This window comes from Myotis brandtii, unplaced genomic scaffold (assembly GCF_000412655.1).
Source record: "Myotis brandtii unplaced genomic scaffold, ASM41265v1 scaffold87, whole genome shotgun sequence".
NCBI lineage: Eukaryota > Metazoa > Chordata > Mammalia > Chiroptera > Vespertilionidae > Myotis > Myotis brandtii.
Window position 1 is genome coordinate 190,304 of NW_005371548.1, and position 22,251 is coordinate 212,554.

Here is a 22,251-nt window from a genome sequence, read left to right on the forward strand (position 1 = left end):
CACCAGTGACCATACTTTTCATACAGGTGAAAGGCATCTTGCTGTTGTATGGGCACCTACATTTTTTTTGCCCTGATTATAAAAAGTAGTACATAACATGATCCTTCTGAGGCAATAGTACCATTTTCCCCATCTTATGGGTGGAAAAACTATAGCAGAGAGAAGTTAAGTAATTGGCTTTGTCACATAGTTGTAAGTGTCAGAATCAGGGCTGATCACAAAATGTGCAAGCCAGAGTCCCCTGCATCATCCTGTTTTTTTCAGTGTTAGAGTAGCCTAGCCAGGTTTTAATTTTTAAATCTAAGAGACTGTTCCCAATATATAGGGTAGGGTCCCTAGGCATGACTGGCAATCAGGGCCAATCTGTGGGGCAACCAGTGGGCAGGGTGATCGGGGGGGGGGGGCACTGGCACCTACCTTGGCTGGCAGCCTGGCACCACCCGATGGTCACCTCCCTCTTGAGGGGCAGACACTCAACACAGGAGCTGCCCCCTGATGGTCAGTGGGTGTCATAGCGACCAGTCATTTCACCATTTGGTCTATTTACATATTAGGGTTTTATATAGGACTAGAGGCCCGGTGCACAAAATTCTTGCACTTAGGGGGGTCCCTCAGCCTTGCCTGCACCCTCTCACAGTCTGGGAGCCCTCAGGGGATGTCTGACTGATGGCTTAGGCCCGCTCCCCCAAGACATCCTTAGCGCTGCCACAGAGCCCGGCTTCTGGCTGAGCAGTGGTCCCCCTGTGGGAAAGCACTGATCACAAGGGGTCAGCTCCTGCATTGAGCGTCTGTCCCCTGGTGGTCAGTGCACATCATAGCTACTGGTCATTCCACCATCAGGCTGAAACCGGCTCTCCGACATCCCCCAAGGGGTCCTGGATTGCAAGAGGGCACAGGCCAGGTGAGGGACCCCACCAGTGCACAATTGGGAGGGATGTGGGAGGTTGGCCAGCTGGGGAGGAATCATGGGAGGGCTCCCAGACATGTCCAGCCCGTCTTTCTCAGTCCCGATCAGCCGGACCCCAGCAGCAAGTTAACCTACCACTCAGAGAGTCTTCCCCCTGGTGATCAGTGCATGTCATAGCGACTGCTCCACCAGTTGACTGCCCCCTGGTGGTCAGTGCACATCATAGCGAGCCATTGAGCAGACTTAGCATATCATTAGCATATTACGCTTTGATTGGTTGAACAGCCAACTGGATGACCACACACTTAGCATATTAGGCTTTTATTACATAGGATAATACAAGAGTTTAGAGGAACTGCAGGTCACACATGAAAGGTCCAGAGGCAGTTCTGAAACTGTGGTCTCATTACTATTAACTTACCCATTGTCTTTTTCACACACTGATAATCCTTATCTTTTTGTAAGATATTCACATTGCAGAAAATAATATATAAAAACAGTGTAAACCCTTTCTGTGAAGATATATATTTATTGGCCCTGAGATAAAAATTCCTGGTCTAATACTCCTGGAATCTGCCTGCATATGTATCTTATGCTCTCTACCTCCCTATCTGAATCTGTTCCTTGGTCCTGTCTAGCTTTGCTGCCCTTAGCTCTGCTAGGATTCCTTGTTTCTGACTTCACCCAGAAACTCAAGCTTCTTTGCACCTTATACCTTTCAGAATCTTCCATAACCACTTGTGGGGCCCACATTTCTCCTAATCACAACCCAATCTCATAACTCCCTTGATTAAGGTCTTTGTTTTCAAAGCATAAATTAGGGAAGTGCATGTCCTCATAGTCTAACATTGTGGTCCTCAATCTTGGCTCTATATTATAATCAATTGGGGAGTTAAAAAAGAAAACAAAACATTAATATTTAGGTCCCAGGGATTCTTATATAATTGCTTTGAGGGAAGGCCTGAGCACTAGAATTTCTAACAGCTCCATGAGTTATTCTAATATTTAGTCAAGGATGAGAAACATGGGTCTAATGTCTTAAATTGGGATAAAGCAATTGATAGCTATATGTAAGCAAAAATGCAACTTAATATGGGATTTAACTTATGAAGAAAAAAATGTCCAGTTTACCTTTTTTAAATAATTTTATGACAGGAGAACAAAACATTTTTAAAAACTTTCTGAAACCGGTTTGGCTCAGTGGATAGAGTGTCGGCCTGTGGACTGAAAAGTCCCAGGTTTGATTCCGGTCAAGGGCATGTACCTGGGTTGCAAGCACATCCCCAGTAGATGTGCAGGAGGCAGCTGATCGATGTTTCTCTCTCATCGATGTTTCTAACTCTCTATCTCTCTCCCTTCCTCTCTGTAAAAAATCAATAAAATATATTTAAAAAAAATAAAAACTAACATTTGTTGAGGACCTATTCTGTGATGGATACTGTATATACTGCTTTATTTCATCCTTTTTTCAATCCTGTAAAGTAGCCTTATTTTCATTTTATACCTGAAGGATCTGAATTGCAACTGGGCAAGTGACTTTGAACATGTCTCTGAATCTATGTTTATCCCTCTATACAACATTTCCTCTCAATAAACTATTAGAAAATATTAATTGAGGGAAAATTATATAGTCATTACCATATAAAGCACCGAGAAGGATATTAAAGAATAAAATATAATCCTTTGTCTCAAGGAGGCTAATTCAATTAAGGGGCTATAGTTAATGCAATTGTCAATAAACAGTAAAGCCTATGAGAAATCAGGGGAAGAGGATAATACCAAGAGCTGGAGCAGTGAGGGAGGTCATGATGGATCTTGGAGGAAAAGAAGGATTTGAAATGTAAAGAAAGCGGATAAGGGCATCCAGGGGGTGAAAACAATATCAGGTATGGCAGAGACAGAAATTAGCATGATGTCTTTAATTCAAATAATCTGTTCAACAAGCACCAATGTGGCACCAAACATCATGCTAAGGGTACAAGATGAATAAAATGGGCAGGTTGCTCACAATTCCAAATGAGAAACAGATGCATGAACAGAGAAGTTCAACTTCATTCGGTAAAAGGTAAAAGAGGTATGCTTAATGGGTACAGGAGCTCAAAGAAGCAGAGGCAATGAGAACAATATGGGGGTCTGAAGAGGACTATTGGAAGAAATGATGCCTTAGTTAAACTTGGAAGGATGAAAGATAGTTAACGTAATGAAAAGAGTTGAGTACCCTAGGCAGAGGAAATAGCATTAAAAATGAAGATGTGGTATACATATATATACACAGTGGAATACTACTCAACCATAAGATGAAATACTGCCATTGCAACAACATGGATAGATCTTGAGAATATCATGCTAAGCGAAATAAGTCAGACAATAAAAGTCAAGAACCATATGATTTCACTCATATGTGGGATATAAAACTGGAAGCAACTAATGAAAAAACAAGACAAACAAACAAAAACTCATGGACACAGACAACAGTATGGTGTTTACCTGAGGAAAGGGGGATGGGAGTAGTAAAGGGTAAAAGACGTCAAATATATGAAGCGAACGAGACTTGAATTTGGGTTGTGGGCACACAATGCAATATACAGATGATGTAGCATAGAATTGTACACTTGAAACCAATGTCACCCTAATAAATTCGTTTTAAAAAAGAGGGGAAAAAAACACTGAAATGTCTGCAGGAACTTCTTAAAATTTCAAATTGTTTTTAAAAAATTCGAATTGTTTTAGAAATAAATATAAGGGTATGAGATGGGAGAGGCAAAAGGTTGTCAGGTCAAAGAGAGACTTATATGCTGTGTTAAGAAGCCTAGACTTTTTATTTTGTGCGTTGGGAACCTTGAAGTGGTTTAAGCAGAAATGTCTCCTCTAGCTACAATAGAAAGGATGAATTTGAGAGGAGCAAGCCTGGAAGTAAGGAGACCACAGTTATGTAAATACTAGAGGCCTGGATTTGCACACTGGTGGGGTTCTTCTGTGTGGTCCGCTGGGATAGGGTTGAAACCGGCAGTCCAACGCCACCTGCCACTCCTGCCTGCTGCTCCCGCTCATCCCAGCCCCACTGCTACTAGGTAATGAGAGAATAACAATGAGATATAAGTAAAGCCTTTCAGAAGGTTATTGCAGCATTAAAGTGTGAGATGATGGTAGTGGAATGTAATGGAAGGGTACAGGAAGGAGAAATAGTTCTAAGAAGACTTAGTAAGACTGACTGATGGACAGGATAAAGGGAATTAAGTAATCAAAGCCCTCAAAGATTCAAGTGTTGGTGACAAATAGTGGCACCACTGACAAAGAGAGAAAACTTGGGACATTCAAATTGGTTTTAGTGGAGATTATTATTTCAATGTAAGATATGTTGAGTTACAGGTGGAAATGAGACATTTATGTGCAATAATGGGGCTAGAAATTAGTAAGATATGCAAAACAAATAAATAAATAATACATACATACTTTAGTTCCATATTGTTATGGTAACCATTCCTGTGCTAATAAGATCTGGGCTGGATAAGAACATGAAGAAACAGTGAGAATGATGAAGAAAGAGGGAGATTAGATATAGTGGAAACATATAAACAATAGCAAATGGAAAAGAAGGCAAAGAGAGTAAGAAGGGAGAAAATGGTTGGAGAGTGAAATATTTAAGGAGGCACGTGTTAAACACTTTTTGTCTTACCACTTGCTCATATATAATGTAGGCTTCTGCTGTTACTGTTCTTTGAAATTCTCATTTGCTAAATTAAATTCTCCAGCTACTTTTTGATCCTCAAATCGTTACTGTCCTAAAAAATGGAATAGTCAAGGCAAGGTTGATAATCTCTTCTTTGGGCTCTAGCTTTAGAAGCTAGTGTAAAATGACTTCAGTGGTTGGATTAAATTCTGCTGATGATCAGCAACCCTTTCCCAGGCAGATGAAAATATTATCCAAACTTTTTTTTTTCTTATTCTAATAACCCTGAGACCTCAGAGTACTAAAATGACCCCCCGCCCCTTCAAGGTACACACACTTCTCATAGCTGACTCGGTTCCAATTTTACCTAATGCCATTAAACTAGAAGTCACTTATTTCAGATACCCTCAGCCCAACAATACAAAAAATAAAAATAAAAAAATAAAAAACCTCTACTAAGTGGAAGTTTGTGATTTCTCTAAACATCTACTACTTTCAGAAGCCCTATGACTTCTATTTCTACACTTGCCTAAATAAAAATTCTTTAAAATCCTACATAAAAACACAGATCTTTGTGTAACTTTGGGAGAGAATTTGAATCACATTAAGAAACTTAAGTAGTATAAACACAGGGTTAGCACTCAATATATAAAAATAAATAGCAGACAACAGGGGGTGAGGGTGAGGACAAGACTGGGGGGGATGAGGGGACAATGGGGGGGATAAAGACACATTTGTAATACCTTAATAAAAAATTTAAAAAATTAAATAGTTCATTGGTTCATATATTAGACTAATCTCTATTGAGGTAGACATACTCTGCCACTGGAAATAGAAATTAGTTAAGTGAAGTCCCTTCCCTCAAATACCTTACATTCTAATGGGAGCTAAAGATACATGGAGAGATAACTAGATACTCAAGAATGGGTGGAAGTTAGCCAAGACAAGAGGGACATGGAGATGTTCCAGGGAAAGGCAACATGAACAAGGTCATAGAGACAATAAATAGGGTAATGATTTCTGGAAACCTTAGAGAGTTTGTAGGTTCTGACCCACGCAGATCATGGCAGGAAGTAGTAGAGGATAAGCCTTGAGAAGGTAGGCAGGGACAACATGGTAAAGAGCTATGAAGCTTAGATTTTATCCTTAGAAAATAGAGAAACAATTAAGAATTTTTAAGCAAGGGAATGACATGGAAAAATGTGCACTTTAGGTGAAATATTCTAGTGGGTAAATTGAGGACATATTTGGACAGACAAAAATGATAGCAGGGACAGTGGTTGGGAGGTTATAGCAATATTCTAGAACAATGCTTCTCAAAATTTATTGTGTATACAAATCACCTGGGGATCTTGTTAAAATGCATATTTTGATTCAGTAGGTCTGAAGTGAGGCCTGAAATTCTTTTTTTTTCTAACAAGCTCTCAAGTGATGCCAATGAATATGTCCACAAACCATACTTTGAGTAGCAAAGCTCTAGGAAAGATGTTGAGGGTCTGAACTAGTGTGGGAAGAACAGGCTGAAGATAAGGAAAAAGTAATATTTTGGAGGTAAAACAGTCATGGTTTGGTGCTTCATTCGATATAGAAAGTGAATAAGGTGGTGTGGGGGATTCCCAGTTAATTACAGGTTTCTAGTTTGAATGACTTGGTGGATTTGAAATAGCTATAAGGTATCCAGTGGAAGTAACAGCTACCATGTGGATCTATGAGTCTAAAGCTTGACAGAAAAATTATAAGCATGCAAATGAGAGACAAAATCAGAGGGTAGATTAGGTCATGTTTGTAGAGTAAGGGCAAGAACGGAACCATGGGAATATCTACATTTAGGTAATGGATTTTTTTTTTTAAAAAAAGAGCCCCCCCCCAAAAAAAAAAAAAAAACAGAAAAGAAGTAGAATCACAGGAGAAGAACCAGAGCATAAGGAGTTACATATGACAAAAGAATAGAGCTTTAAGAAAAAGAAGTAATGAACATTTTCACATGAAGCAGAAAAGGTCTAGTAAGGAAAGACAAAAAATAAGAGTGAGTGGAGGGAAAGACATAGGTGGAAGAAAGAATATGAAAAGGGAATAAAATATACTAATAGTGAGAAGGTGCCTATGAGGGTAAAATGAAAAAAAAAAGAAGGTTAGAAGAGCAAGTAGATCACTCCAGTCAGGATCAAAATTTTTATTTGTGCCTGAATTCCTGACACTCTTTCTTAGCACCTTTGTTCATCCTCTGTCCTTCTCACTCCTACCAGTCTAAATCATGCATTTCCTCTAAAAAGATTTTTGAACCATGATGTTTCACTCCTCCATAAATACATACATAAATCCATGTCTGTAGCCACTTGCAATGAAATATTACGTACTAACTAGTTTATATACTTACTCTGAGAAAACAGTTTATCCATCCTCATTTGTATTCCCAAGAGACACTTAAAACATACTTAGTGACTAAATGGTAAAACCACACAATACTAACTTAAAATACTTCCTTATGTACTTATGATATAACAAGGAACCATGAAAATACCTATATTTGATTCTGTAATTAATAAGGGTCATTTAAAACTTTCTGGGTCTCATTTTCTAGAAAACCAACAGACAGAACTAGATAGACTCTAAGTCCTTACTTACCTAAAAATATATGATCCCATGAGTACTATCAGCCTCCTACTCAATAAGAGTAAAATTGTATCTACATAAGCCAGTAGTTTGTGTTTAAAAATACAAACTTCCTATGAAATTTTTGTGATATTTTTACTGTTTACCATTTGCATCTGATTTTGCTAGAAGAGGTTTCTCTCTTATCTTGTCTACATATTTCTTTCTAGCTTCATTTCTTTTGTGTTTTGTCCCAACGTAATGTTGTTGGGCCATTAATGGACTATTCAAAGAAGCAGAGCAGAGTTTGCAATACTTGTTTGGATTATTCAAATCCAAAGCAGTGCTGGAAGAGCAAGGCATAGTCTTGTCTTTAATCCCACCTGGAGGAGGCTTGACTGCAAGGGGCTTCAGAAAAGTTGATTCTGCAGAAGTAATAATAGGCACACCTGCTAAAATAGTCATAATGAGAAGTGATCAACATGTGTTCAGCTATCAGAGCTACATTGATTATAAAGTATTAGGGAAATTTAGGATGCTTTTAAAACCCACTATCTTTTTATTTTTTTCACATTTGGGTTAAAAATAATTGCCTTCTGTGAGAAAGGAAAGTTGAATACAAATCTGTCACCAAGTTTCTCCAATAAAGATACAGGAAAGGATGTTCAACATCAGGCATTGACTGATTATATTAATCGGAAAAATCAATGAAAGCATGAGAGCTGTCTTAGGATGGTTCTTAAAATTAGTGAGGGTAAAAGAGATGGTACCAAATACTAAGTTGGGGTCCCTGAGTAGCAGAGTAAGTCATCTATTCAGTCCAGATTTGCTGTGTCTGTATCAAAATAAAATGTATGCAGGTGTTTAAGGCTATAAAATTATACACTTTCACAATTACAGTTATTTCAGAGCTCTTTCATTTGGTCTCCTCTCTGAGACCAAATTGATGTGTTTGGGTAAATGAAGATAAGACTTAGCAAGATGCTTTGTTTTGTAGGGCACACTGATTCTAGCCCTTTTAGAATGACAGACAGAAAAACAAAAATACAAAAATTAGAGAGACAATATATTTTAATGCTGGATGAGGCCTACACTACCAATTGGAAATTAATGTTGGTAAATTTTCCATGCCAAGCATGCCATATCCTTGAAGTGTTGAAGTTAGTGAAAATGTGGTAAATTATTTATTCAGAGGATTAATTATCTCATATTTTTGATCTAGCACACACATTTTTCGAAATACTAGTTAGGTTTTCCAGGTTGTACTCTGCCACCTCAGGCAAGAAGTTAGAAGTTTGGGTGATATCTCTCATATGCTCGTGAAGGAAGAAAGAGGCAATGTTTTATAGTTCACTGTATCTTTAGGATCTAGCATAAAAATAGGTACTTAATAACTACTGATTGATGATACTAATGACATTTTTTTCTTTATATACATAGGAAGGGAGAAATGAGCTATCAGGGTAAAAGGAGATTCTATAACTTACTTATTTTTTTGCCTACAGTTGTAGTCAGGATGCTGAATCATAACTATATTATGGGGTCTGAACCCACACATGAGATGATGTTCTGGAAAGTACTAAATTTAAAAAAAGAATGAGATAGATGCCAAGGAGAAGAAGTAAGAAGCTAAGATTTTATGATTTGATTAGAAAGTGAAGAATTCAGGCTTGTTATTGTTTCTTTATAGCAGGCATAGCAAATCACCTATTTTTGAATTTAATAAACTGAAAAGGAGAGGTCATAATATTTCCTAAAATTCAGCTAACAATTATAATCTCTATAGTAAATTATAAGAACACAGAAAGAGATTAACTGGGCAGAAGAAGAAGAATCAATATATTGCCCTGGAGTGAAAGTTTCTCTGAAAAAGACATGGATGGCAGAGTTGGGGGGGGGGGATGATAGAGAGATCCTGTATTGAAGCTAAAGAAGTAAATGTAATCTTACCCATCTTCGCCTGAAATCCTGATGGAGATACCTGATGATGCTCCTCCATTAATTGCTTCAATTTTTTAGTATGGACTTTCCCCACATAGTGAGACTGAGCAACAACTGGAGAGTTAAAAATCATGTTGCAGAGATCACAAAATTTGTTTCTGTCCACTACTTCAGTCTTACGCACCTGAAATAAGCACAATCTTATTAGAAAGATTCAATAACTCAAAATTTAGAATTACAACATCAACATAGACCACTCACCTGAAAATTTCTAACATCCATCTTCATTTTTTTACTAGGCACTTCATTTTGTTTTCCATACATATGAAAATAAAACCTAACATTTTCAGCATGTTTTTCACTCTGTAAAAAGATGTAATATGACTTTATTCAATAACAGTGACATTCCAAATTTATACCTCTTTGAATTTGAGGACAGAATTTGTAAGCTATAATTTATTTGGTGTGTACCAAGTTTATAAAAGAGCTTCACATGCTTTCAAATCTCTAAATCTCAGTGAAATGAAAATTATGCTACAACTCAAGAAGCCAATAACATTTTGGTACAGAACCATAAAATATAGGGGAAATCTATATGACAAAAGTGCAGAGAATAGTTTCTTAAACATGTATAAGTACAACCTCATCAACATTCAAAACTCCTGCAGAACTGTTCTATTTTACAATAAATACTATACAGAGATAGTTTAAAAGTATTAACCAAGCTATATACTAAACAGAAAAAAAATCACCTTTTCAGAATACATGGAAAGTCATGTACAATTTTGATTTGATGATTTAATAAGCTTAAGCACCACACTTACAGATGGCACTGAAATTTAAATTTTAAAATATGCTACACCATTACATTATTATGTGCTTTATAGCCAATAAAATATTATAAAAGAAGAAAAAGGTGTAATGGTAGGACAAAGTGTCCAGAATATGATCTCATATGAAAAAACAAGTACAACACAACATATACAATTTTCTTTTACAAAAATGTGTGCATGTGTGTTCAGAAAGCACACTGAAATCATGTAAGCAAAAGAAAAATTAAATGATGCAAGTGATATAATTATTTCTTTATTTTTATTAAATTTTATTGGGGTGACATTGGTCAACATAATTATGATTGATTTTTATTTTCTCATATTTAGTATATTTTCCCCACTGAATAGCACTCCATAAGCCCATAAAAAGCTACTTTTCAAATTTAAATTCAAATGGTTCCAACCACAATTATCACAGAGCCCTCGATTGTGTGTTTCTCTTTACTAACTTTGAGCTATGGAGTCTGAGAAAGAGCTAGGTACACTCACATATTTGATTTCATTTAATTCTCACAAGTATAGTAAGAGGGATTTTACCAGCCCCGTTTTACAGGTTCAAGAAACATGCTCAGAGAGGTAAAGTGACTTCCTCAGGGTTACACAACAATGACGGAGTTAAGACTTGATCCTAAGTCCTTTCAATCCACAGCCAAAACAGTTCCCCTATCTGTAACTATATTAATTGAATCCCAAAGAAGATAAGGACTTAAATATAGTTGCCAATAAGATTTGCAACAGGCAAAACGAGATAAGGTGTTTTAAAAAGTACAGCTGGCATTCTATTTCTTTTAAGTAAATGTATCTAGTACTGTTAGTAACCCAGATACCAGATATGAAAAAAATCCAATAGCTCATTACATGATGTAGAAATGAAAGGCAATAGCAGATGAAAGAACACTGGATATGAAATCACAAGAAATCATTTTTAAGCTTAGCCATGCCAACACTAGCTACGGAGAATCACTTTCCCTCTGGGTCTCAATTTTCTGATCAATAAACCAAAAGAGAAAGAACATTAAACTTTCCATGTTTTAGCTCTAGAATTCTATGGTTCCGTTCCTAAAAACATGTGGCTAAGTCAAGTGCTAGACTGGTTCATTTTATTTTTAAAGCCTTCATCCTATATAATAAAAGCTTAATATGCTAAGTGTACAGTCGTCTGTTCAACCAATCAAAGCATAATATGCTAATGATATGCTAAGGCGGTTCAACCACTCCCTATGAAGTGCACTGACCTCCAGGAGGCAGACGCTCCAACTGGTAGGTTAGCTTGCTACTGGGGTCTGGCTGATGGGGACTGAGCAAGATTAGTCAGACACACCCTGGAGCCCTCCCGCGGTCCCTCCCTGGCTGGCCAACCTCCTATGCCCCTCCTTGGCCCCGATCGTGCACTGGTGGGGTCCCTCGGCCTGGCCTGTACCCTCTCTCAATCCAGGACTCCTTGGGGGATGTCAGAGAGCCAGTTTCGGCCTGATCTCACAGGCCAGGCCAAGAGACCCCACTGGTGCACGAATTCGTGCACTGGGTTTCTAGTTTACTATAAAGGAACACTGGAGTTCTATAATATCCCTTGATTTACATGAACAGTTTTCCTTGAATTTATTACAAAGACATAAAGGATATAGTAGTGGCTTGATGAATACAAAGAGATACAGAATGGTGTGAAGAAAATAAAGCATTTTTGTAGTAAAAAAAGAGAGACTGAGTTTAAACTCTAATTCCCCAAATTTAAGCTAGTAAATTACTGTCCTTCTCTGAGCTAGTCTTCTTATCCATCAAAGGGAAATGATACCATCTATTCTACATAATCAAAAAAATATATCATAGGAATTTTATCTGCTATATTTAAAAACCCATTTTAGACTCTATTCTGATTCTTTTTTTCAATTTATCTTTATTGTTTAAAGTATTACAGATGTCCCTCCTTTTCCCCATTGCCTCCCTCCCCATTCCAGTCCCATTCCTAGGCCTTCTTTTTAACCTACCTCATAATGTGAAATCCTTTGTGATTCAAACGGTAGCACAACTCTGCATACATTACAAAAGTTATCTGTAAAAAGTTCAGTCTTTTCCTGTTCATTCCCAGTTGTATCTATGAACAAAATAAAGGAAGGTGAGACTATATATCCCATTAATGAATATTTACAAGTATCATTTTCATTCTTCAACCATATATTACTTCAGATACCACCTCAAATCAAGTGTTTGCAAGCTACAGTAATAGCTTTTTGGTTACTGAGTATGTAATTTAATATGGGCACATTAAATCTGCCTTTAATGTCTGATATGGCAAGAGTTATTTATTTAGTATAGTAAGTCTAGGTCAGGGGTGGGCAAACTTTTTGACTCGAGGACCACAATGGGTTCTTAAACTGGACCGGAGGGCCGGAACAAAAGCATGGATGGAGTGTTTGTGTGAACTAATATAAATTCAAAGTAAACATCATTACATAAAAGGGTACGGTCTTTTTTTTTTTTTTTAGTTTTATTCATTTCAAACGGGCCGGATCCGGCCCGGGGGCCGTAGTTTGCCCACAGCTGGTCTAGGTAATACCATTCCAAAGGAAAAGTTATAAGAGTATCAGTAACTTCATGAGCTTCATGTAATGATTTGGGGCACCAATAATGACAGGCAGGATTAAAACACCCATCCCTGGAATTCTGTGTTTTACAGCAGACAATCTAAAGAAAGGCATTGTTTTAAGACTGCCATTTATCTGGACCCACTGCCCCAGTACTATCTAAAAATCACGTGGAGTCCTGGCCAAGTGGCTCAGTTGATAGGAGCATCCTCCCATACACCAAAAGGTCTCAGGTTTGATTCCTGGTCAGGGCACATACCTAGGTTGCAGTTTCAATCCCCAGTTAGGGTGGGTATGGGAGGCAACTAATCAATGTTTCTCTCTCTCTCTCTCTCTCTCTCTCTCTCTCTCTCTCTCTCTTTCTCTCTCCCTTCCTCTCTCTCTAAAATCAATAAAAACATATCCTCAGGTGAGGATTAAAAAGAATGGGCAGAGGACTTCTCTAAAGAGGACATACAGCCTGGCTGGTATGGCTCGGTGGTTAAGCCTGGTGGTTGAGCATCAGCCTATGAACCAGGAGGTGGAGGTTTGATTCCCAATCAGGGCACATGCCCAGGTTGAGGGCTCGATCACCAGTGTGGGGCATGTGGGAGGCAGCTGATCAATGATTCTCATCATTGATGTTTCTTTCTCTCTCTCTCTCCCTCTTCCTTCCGCTCTGAAATCAATAAAAATACATTTTTTAAAAAAGAGGACATACAGATCGCCCACAGACATATGAAAAGATGCTCAACATCAAATTAAAACCACACGGAGATACCACCCCACACCTGTCAGAATGGCTATCGTCAATAGATCCACAAACAACAAGTGCTGGCTAGTATGTGGAGAAAAGGAAACGCTCACCCTCGTACACAGTTAATGGGAATGAAGATTGGTGCAACCACTATGGGAAAATAGTATGGAGTTTCCTTCCAAAATTAAAAATGGAACTGCCTTGTGACCAAGCGATTCCACTTCTGGAGATTTACCTGAAGAAACCCAAAACACTAATTTGAAAGAATATATGCACCCCTATGCTCATTGCAGCATTATTTACAATAGCCAAAATATGGAAACCACCCAAGTGCCTATCAGTAGACGAGTGCATAAAGAAGAAGTGGTACATATATACAATGGAATATTACTCGACCATAAAAAAATTCAAATCTTACCATTTGAGACAGTATGGATGGACCTAGAGGGTATTATGCTAAGTGAAATAAGTCAGTCCAAGAAAGACAAATATCATATGATTTCACTTATATGTGGAATTTAAAGAACAAAATAAATAAAATTGAAACACAATCACAGAAAGCAGACTGGTCGTTGCCAGAGAGGAAGGGGTTTGGGGGACTGGGTAAGAGAGGTGAAGGTATTAAGACGTATAAATTGGTAGTTACATAATAATCACAGGGATGTAAAGCATAGCAGACAATGTTGCAATGACTTTGTGGTTGCCAGGTGGGTGCCGAAAATATCAGGGGGAACACTTTGTGAAGTGTATGATTGTCTGGCCACTATGATGTACACCTGAAGTCAATAAAATGTTAAAAGTGAACTGTCATTGAGAAATTAAAATTAAATTAAAAAATTTTTTAAATAAACTTTAAGGCAATATAGCCTAAGATAGTTTCAACATTTTTTGGTGGTCACACCATACTGTTGACTCTTGCTATGCCAACTTTTTACTAAAATATAAGCTTCTTTTTTACCTAAGCTAGTTAAACTTTGTCCCTGTAGAACAGTGATGGCGAACCTTTTGAGCTCGGCGTGTCAGCATTTTGAAAAACCCTAACTTAACTCTGGTGCTGTGTCACATATAGGAATTTTTTGATATTTGCAACCATAGTAAAACAAAGATTTATATTTTTGATATTTATTTTATATATTTAAATGCCATTTAACAAAGAAAAATCAACCAAAAAATGAGTTCGCATGTCACCTCTGATATGCGTGTCATAGGTTCGCCATCACTGCTCTAGAACATAGTTATATAGTTAAAAATTTTTCAGACCCAATATAAACTTATATTTGTCTCATTAAATATTTACCTTGTTGGATTCTACCAATCATTTCAGCCTCTCAAAATCTTTTAAGTCCTAAATCTGTCAAAGGAGGTTTGTGGAGGGTGGCTTTTTACTAAGAACAATTATATATGATGGGGTATTGTTTGTCAGAGGCCACTCCACACTGTCAACTTCTCCTCAAGATGCATTTACCCTAAGTTTAACATGATTGTAATGATTTATACTTTCTAATGGTGATACCTAAGGCTTGAATAGGTCAAGCAATATGCCCAAAGTCACACAGCTAGTACCTGTCCAATTCAAATCTGTCTGCCCAAGATATCCCTGAGAGCTGACTCTTAAAAAGGCAAAAGTCTTGTGTGAACAACTTCCTCTCTAGGTTTGGCACATGTAAGAAACATGTTTGCTTCCCAAGAGGTACTAAATAAGACCCCACTCTACCCCCATCACCAATATTTGAGACATGATGTTTGGACTCCAAGAAATACATAGCCTATCGCCAATTCTGAAAGTGGGACAGGAAACTGTTGATAGTACAGATATGTTTCAGCCTGTCTCAAGGAGAAGAAAGAGAAGGCAGGACAACCTCAGGCAGATGTTAAATTAGGGGTCAGGTAAGCAAATGACATTGGCTGTTAGGAAGATGGCTGGGACAGGAACTAATGTTTATTGAGCACTCACTACATGCCAGGAACTAAAGGAAGTGTTCTCACAAAGAACTGAGGCTTAGGAGTTCATTCTGGTAGGCACGGGGACCAGGGAATAGCTGAAGAAACTTGGAGGTTTGTATCTTTGTTCCTTTCCTTCTTTTCTTTATACTCACTCCATGTTTTTCTATCCCTTAACTGATTAGAATATGAAACAAATGTATTTTTATAGTGTGATTGCTAAATATAGGCTTATACTGGTTCTTAAGAGTTGAAAAAAGCACTACACTGAGATTACATTATAGTCTTTATGCTGCTATTAACTAGTGTATGACTAAGAACATGTAACAACCTTTCAGATTTCCATTTAAGCTTCTTTTGTACTTGACTATAAGTTCATCGTCATCAATGGGAAAACGTATTTTAGATAGGAATACATACACAGAAGCAAAATTTTGGTGGGGTCCTTACAGAAGGATGAAAATATCTTAACTGCTTTCAAATAATGTCTATTAGGAAACACAAGAGATTATTTGAAGTTTTAAGCAGCGATACAGTTCATACAGACTTTAAGGTCCTAATATTAAAAAGATCCCAATAGTTCCCCTTCTCCATTGTCTGCATTTCATTGTCTATGTCCTAACCCTAAAGATGGTTCTCTCCAAAATACTTCTTTGCAAAAACAGATGCAGCATTTCTATTACTAAGTACAGTGTTTTAGTCATTACAGTATCAAACAAAAAAAAGGATTATTTTGGTTATAATTTAGGTATAAGTGCTTTGCTTTTCTTTCTTGACAATGAATACCAAATTCATGGCAGATGGTTCTGCATCTTTAGATCTACTTTAATTAGAAATTAAGAGAGCTAGGGTTAAAATATCTAAGTAGATTACACATTAGAATAGTCATGGTGATGTAAAGTACAGCATAGGGCCCTGGCCAGTGTAGCTAAGGGGTTAGAGCAGCCGTGGGCAAACTACGGCCCGCGGGCCGGATCTGGCCCGTTTGAAATGAATAAAACTAAAAAAAAAAAAGACCGTACCCTTTTATGTAATGATGTTTACTTTGAATTTATATTAGTTCACACAAACTCTCCATTCATGCTTTTGGTCCGGCCCTCCGGTCCAGTTTAAGAACCCATTGTGGCCCTCAAGTCAAAAAGTTTGCCCACCCCTGGGTTAGAGCATCAGCCCTCGCACTGAAGGGTCGGGGTTTGAGTCTCAGTCAAGGGCACATACCTAGGTTGCAGGTTTGAACCACTGGTCCCTGCCTGTGGGAGGCAAACCAATTGACGTGTCTCCCTCACAGTGATGTTTCTCTCTTTCCCTCCCTCCTTCACCCTCCCTTCCTTCCGTCCACTCTCTTTAAAAAAAATCAATGGAAAAATATCATTGGGTGAGGATTAACAACAAAAAAAGTACAACATAGGAACTATAGTCAATAATCTATATAATAAAAGCCTAAGCAACTGTTAAGGCGGAACGACCAGTCGCTATGATGGGCACTGACTACCAGGGGGCAGACGCTCAACTCAGGAGCTGCCCCCAGGTGGTCAGTGTGCTCCCACAGGGGGAGCACCAGAAGCCAGGCTCACTGCTGGTGAGTACAGTGGTGGAAGCCTCTCTAAGGAGCAGTGCTAAGGAGCAGTGAGCAGGCGGGCGGTAAGGAGTGAGGGGTCCCGGACTGCAAGAGGGCACAGGCCAGACTGAGGGACTCCTCCCAACACACACACACACACACACACACACACACACACACAGTACATGAATTCGTGCACCGGGCCTCTAGTATTGTAATAACTGTGTATGGTGCCAGGTGGGTACTAAGCTTATTGGGTGATCACTTCATAATTATATAAATGTTTAACCACTATGCTGTACACCTGAAACTAATATAAAATAATATTGAATGTCAACTGTAGTAAAAAATAAATTAAATTTTAGAGAAATACAGAAAAGAATACCCAATGACAAATTACTGAATGCTGTGAAGTGTGACTTCATCTCTCATCTACAGCAAATGAAGTTCTTTGAACATGGGAAGGTAATTAACTGCTGGTTAATCTCAGGAATGTTGTTTTACTATTCCTAGCATAGCACTTCTCAAGTGTTCTTCATTCCCTGACATATTTGAATTTTGTATGCTATCCTGAATTTGGAAAAAAGATATGGATGGGAATCAAGATTTTGTAGTCTGAATCAAAGCCCACTTTAGTGTAACTTTGTAGTGAGATCTTAATGATACAACAGTGACCTCTCAAATATAGATTGGAAAAAAATGCCTTTGAAACATACAGGAGTTTCTGGTGCTGATACCATTACTTTGTGTTTTAGCATAAAACAAAACCAGTGGGGAATAAAAAAGTACTGTCAAAAACAGGTTCAAAATGGGAAGAGAACCTAAGTCTGATAATGGAATAAGGGCTTAAACTAATAGGATCTGGAAAAGATAAAATAAAACCAATATTTAATGCATGGTTGGTCCTTTGATCTATGGTCACAATAAATTGTACTTTCTAAGGTTGTCAAATGTTAACAAGAGAGAGAAGAAGGGAGAGGGAGAGAGAAACATTGATGTGAGAGTGAAACATTGATCAGCTGCCTCCTGCATGCTCCCTACCAGGAATCAAGCAGCAAGCCAGGCCTGTGCCCTGACCTGGAATTGAACCAGCAACATTTCAGTACATGATGCCACGTAATCAACTGAGCAACACTGGCCAGGGCTTATGTATAACTTTTAAATATCTGTTGTTTCCCAGAAATTAGACATATTAGTAAAGTTCTTGAGAGTGGAGGAATATGGTCATATAACAAAACTATGACCTACAGGTACAGAGTTGCAGTTTGAAATGATGAAAAATTTCTGAAGATGGATAGTGGTAATGGTTGTTGCATAACGTGAATGTACTTAATGCTGAATTGAATGACTGAATTGCACACTTAAAATGTTTAAAATGGCAATTTTTGTTATGTATATTTTATCATAGTTAAAAATATATTTGGAATACTTGGCCAGTGTGGTTAAACATTGACCTATGAACCAGAAGGTCACAGTTCGATTCTCAGTTGGGGCACATGTCCGGGTTGTAGGCTGGATCCCCAGTTGAGGGCATACAGGAAGGAGCCGATTGATGATTCTCTCTTATCATTGATGTTTCTATCTTTCTCTCCCTCTCCCTTCCTCTCTGAAAGAAATAAAAACATTAAATATACATATATATGTGGGGGAGGGGGAGAGCATGAAAGCACCTTCTCCCCGAACCACAGCATGAAGGACAGTTGCCCCCCCCCCCGCCACCCCCGCCATCAATCCATCACACAGAGGGAACTGCATGAACAAGAAATAAACTTTTGTTTTGCTACCAAGACATAGCCATCCTCTCCTGAAAAACATTTTTGAGGATTATTGCAAATGAAATAGGGGTTTGTGACAAATTATAAATGGGATCTGATAAGAAATTCATGTATTCAGTGCTCCTACAATTTGATTATATTTACGTGTGGCTTTAGCCTTTGGTAAGAGAATGAATCAACCAATTTTTTATTAATAAAATTGTTTAATATCTCTATTTCCTTTCTACAAGGAATGTTTACATGACTTGAGAAAATAAATCTTTCATAATAATTTGAAATGGGGGAAATTATGACCTATAGCACTAGGTAGCAGGAAAAAAATAAGATTTTGAGCTGGTCAAACAGATTGAAATCCTATCTCTGTCCATAATTATATAACCCTGAGCAAATTATTTAACCACTTTGAGTCTGTTTTTTCATCTAAAGAGTACAGAAATACAATGTCTGTCCCAGGATATGATGAATATTAAATACAGTAAAATATTTTAAATGATTAACACATGTAGGTACTTGGCAAAATATGCTTGTTATGAATCCAGAAGCTTTACAAATTTTAGTTAATGTTATACATAATAATTTTATTTCAGATCAGAATACTTTAGAACTTTTTAATATATATTTTTATTTTAGAGAGGAAGGGAGAGGGAGAGATTGAAACATCAATGATGAGAGAAAATCACTGATCAGCTGCTTCCTGCACGCCTCTTACTGGGGATAGAGCCTGCAATCTTTGACCTCCTGGTTCATACTCAACCACTGAGCCACACTGGTCGGGCAAGATCAGAACCCTTTTAGAGATAATCTAGTCCAGGGTGTCTCAATCTTGGTACTACTGTTACTTTGGGCCAAATAATTTGTTTTTGTGAGGGGCCGTTTTATGCCTTGTAGGATGTTTAGCAGAATCCCCAGCCTCTACTAACTAGAAATTGATAGCATTCCCCAGGTATGACAACCAAACGTATCTTTAGACATTGCCACATGTCCCTTGTGAGGCAAAATTGCCTCCAGTTTATAAATTATTAAGCCTAATGTCCTTATTTCAAAATGAGCAATCTAAGGCCCAGAAAGCTTATCCTATATCATAAATGGCTAATATGCAAATCAACCAAATGGCAGAATGATTGGTCGCTCTGATGCACACTGACCACCAGGGGGCAGATGCTCAACCCAGGAGCTTCCCCCTGGTGGTCAGTGCACTCCCACAGGAGGATCGCCGCTCAGCCAGAAGCCCTGAGCCAGGCTCATGGCTGGCGGGCATAGCGGCAGTGGCAGGAGCCTCTCCCACCTCCTCTGCAGTGCTAAGGATGTCTGGGGAGAGTGGGTCTAAGCTGTCAGTTGGACAATCCCCGAGGGCTCCCAGAATCTCGTGCACCAGGCCTCTAGTCCTATATAATAAAAGCCTAATATGCAAATCAACTGAACAACAGAATGATCGGCGGAACGACCGGTCATTATGACATGCACTGACCACCAGGGGGCAGACGCTCAATACAGGAGCTGCCCCCAGCCTGGAGGCCCCAGGCCAGCCAAGGCGGGTGAGAGCAGGGGCCCCCCAACTGCCCCACCGGTCACCCCGCAGATCAGCCCTGATCACTGGCCAGGCCTAGGGATCCTACCTGTGCACAAATTTCGTGCACCGGGCCTCTAGTAGAAAATAAAGGACTTGGAAAGCTAAACTTTAAAAGATATGATTCTGTACTCAGGTGGACTTGAACCATGAAAAAAAATTCTGTAGTCTGGGGGAGACATTAGTAATAGGAGAGGAAGGTTCTTAAGTCAGTTAAATACAAATGTGAGTACTAATACTTCACATCCTATAGACTTGGGCATTACTAAAATCCTCTATGTTGATATAAAAATATGCAATTCAGCTTGTACCAGATTTTTGCCTTTGATGATATAAAAAGCAAAGGGGATTGATTTACTTGCCAGAATTCACTTTTTAGGGACCTTGTTGGAATGTGCCTACTCCAAATAGTTGTATTACTGTATTATACTAGAGTAAAATAGCTTTAACTTCTTTATCCAAAAACGCAATTGAGTGTGGCATCTAAATTATCACGATTGAAACTTTCTTCTAATTAATACTGCTATATAACACCAGACAATTTAGGATAAAATAGTTATAGGAGACTGGGAAAGTGCCTGTGCTATCCTTGCCAAGATGTTTTAACTCTATTTTTCCCCTAAAGTCCACACCCCATTTCAGGAGTTTTCAGAGATATTAACTTTGCCAGAAATAAAGACCTGTTGAACACTCTTACTGTAACCTGTTGAACACTCTTACTGTAACGCTTCTAGTATCCTTATTTTCTCAGGCTAGAAGATAAGTATGACATATGAGTTTGGCAAGTTTTGGTAAAGGTTTTCCCATGTCATATTAACAGTTACAAAATACAATGAAATTAACAAAATTAATTGTGAATACTAGTTATATGTTTAATGTTTACTAAGTTGAATTCTATAATCATAAGCACTCTGTGGCTAGCTAGTTCAGAAGACATGATTGTGAAAAACTGAGTTTAAGTACTATTTAAATCCATTAATTTACTTGATCCCATGACAGCTTTTTGCATGAGAAAGCCACCATGCCATTCATTCCAACAGGTTAGTAAATGTGAATGGATCTGCAAGATTGGTTTCAGGTAGAAAATGATCCTAACAGACAGGTGATGAATACAGTAGGGGACATGTTTAGTCAATATCTTCACATATTGACACCTAATAAAGACAGAGGGTCAGAAACTAACAAATGGTCATTAACCTTTCTCCAGACATCCCTACCATGTCAAATGCAAAGGATTAAAAATTAATTCTAACAATTTTCTAATTACTCTTCCTAGATGCCAACATTAGATTAACAATATAATGTGTTTCATTGTGCTTATAGAGGCCTGGTGCATGAAATTCATGCACAGGTAGGGTACCTAGGCCTGGCCAGCAATCAGGGCCAATCAGGGCCTTCCAGCTGCCTGCCAGGGCCTTACTTCATTCCGTGCCGCCCTCTAGTGGTCAGCACACGTCATAGCAAGCAATCAAACTCCTGGTGCCGCCCTGTGGTCAGCACACGTCATAGCAAGCAATCAAACTCCTGGTCTCCCAGTTGAACTCCTGAGGAGACACTTTGCATATTAGCAGCCTATATATAGACTAGGGGCCCGGTGCACAAAAATTTGTGCACTGGGGAGGGGGTTCCCTCAGCCCAGCTTGCCCCCTATCACATACTGGGAGCCCTAGGGGATGTCCTACTACCTGCTCCCTGCTCCCTTGGGGAGTGGGCCTAAGCCACAGTCTGGCCACCCTTTGTGGGAGTCGAACGGGCTGATCAGGGGAAGGCACCAGCCCCATCACCACACTGTTGCAGCCACTGCAAGTCAACAATTGCTGGCTGGCTCCACCCTGGTTCCCCGCCTCTGCCGCCATCAACAATCCTTGGCTGGCTCCTCCCCGGCCCAGGCCTAAAGCCTCTGCTGGAGGCTTTAGGCCTGGGCCCGGGCACCCCCAGCTCCCGCCGCCGCTGCTCGCTGGTTGGCTCCTCCCCGGCCCAAGCCTAAAGCCTCTGCTGGGGCACCCCCAGCTCCCACCGCCGCCGCTGCTCGCTGATTGGCTCCTCCCCGGCCCAAGCCTAAAGCCTCTGCTGGGGCACCCCCAGCTCCCACCGCCGCCGCTGCTCGCTGATTGGCTCCTCCCCGGCCCAAGCCTAAAGCCTCTGCTGG

At 39.1% G+C, this 22,251-nt stretch overlaps 1 protein-coding gene across 1 annotated transcript in view; it reads right to left on the reverse strand.

Annotated features, from left to right (window-relative positions):
- Positions 1-22,251, reverse strand: part of ZMAT1 (zinc finger, matrin-type 1) — a 32,751-nt gene that overhangs the window by 6,047 nt on the left and 4,453 nt on the right. Inside the window, exons 2-5 of the mRNA XM_014532287.1 lie at positions 11,929-12,035; positions 9,372-9,473; positions 9,120-9,294; positions 7,337-7,621 (exon numbers count right to left, since the gene is read on the reverse strand). Coding sequence (XP_014387773.1) covers positions 7,337-7,621; positions 9,120-9,294; positions 9,372-9,473; positions 11,929-12,035 — 669 coding nt within the window. The remainder of the gene's footprint in view (positions 1-7,336; positions 7,622-9,119; positions 9,295-9,371; positions 9,474-11,928; positions 12,036-22,251) is intronic.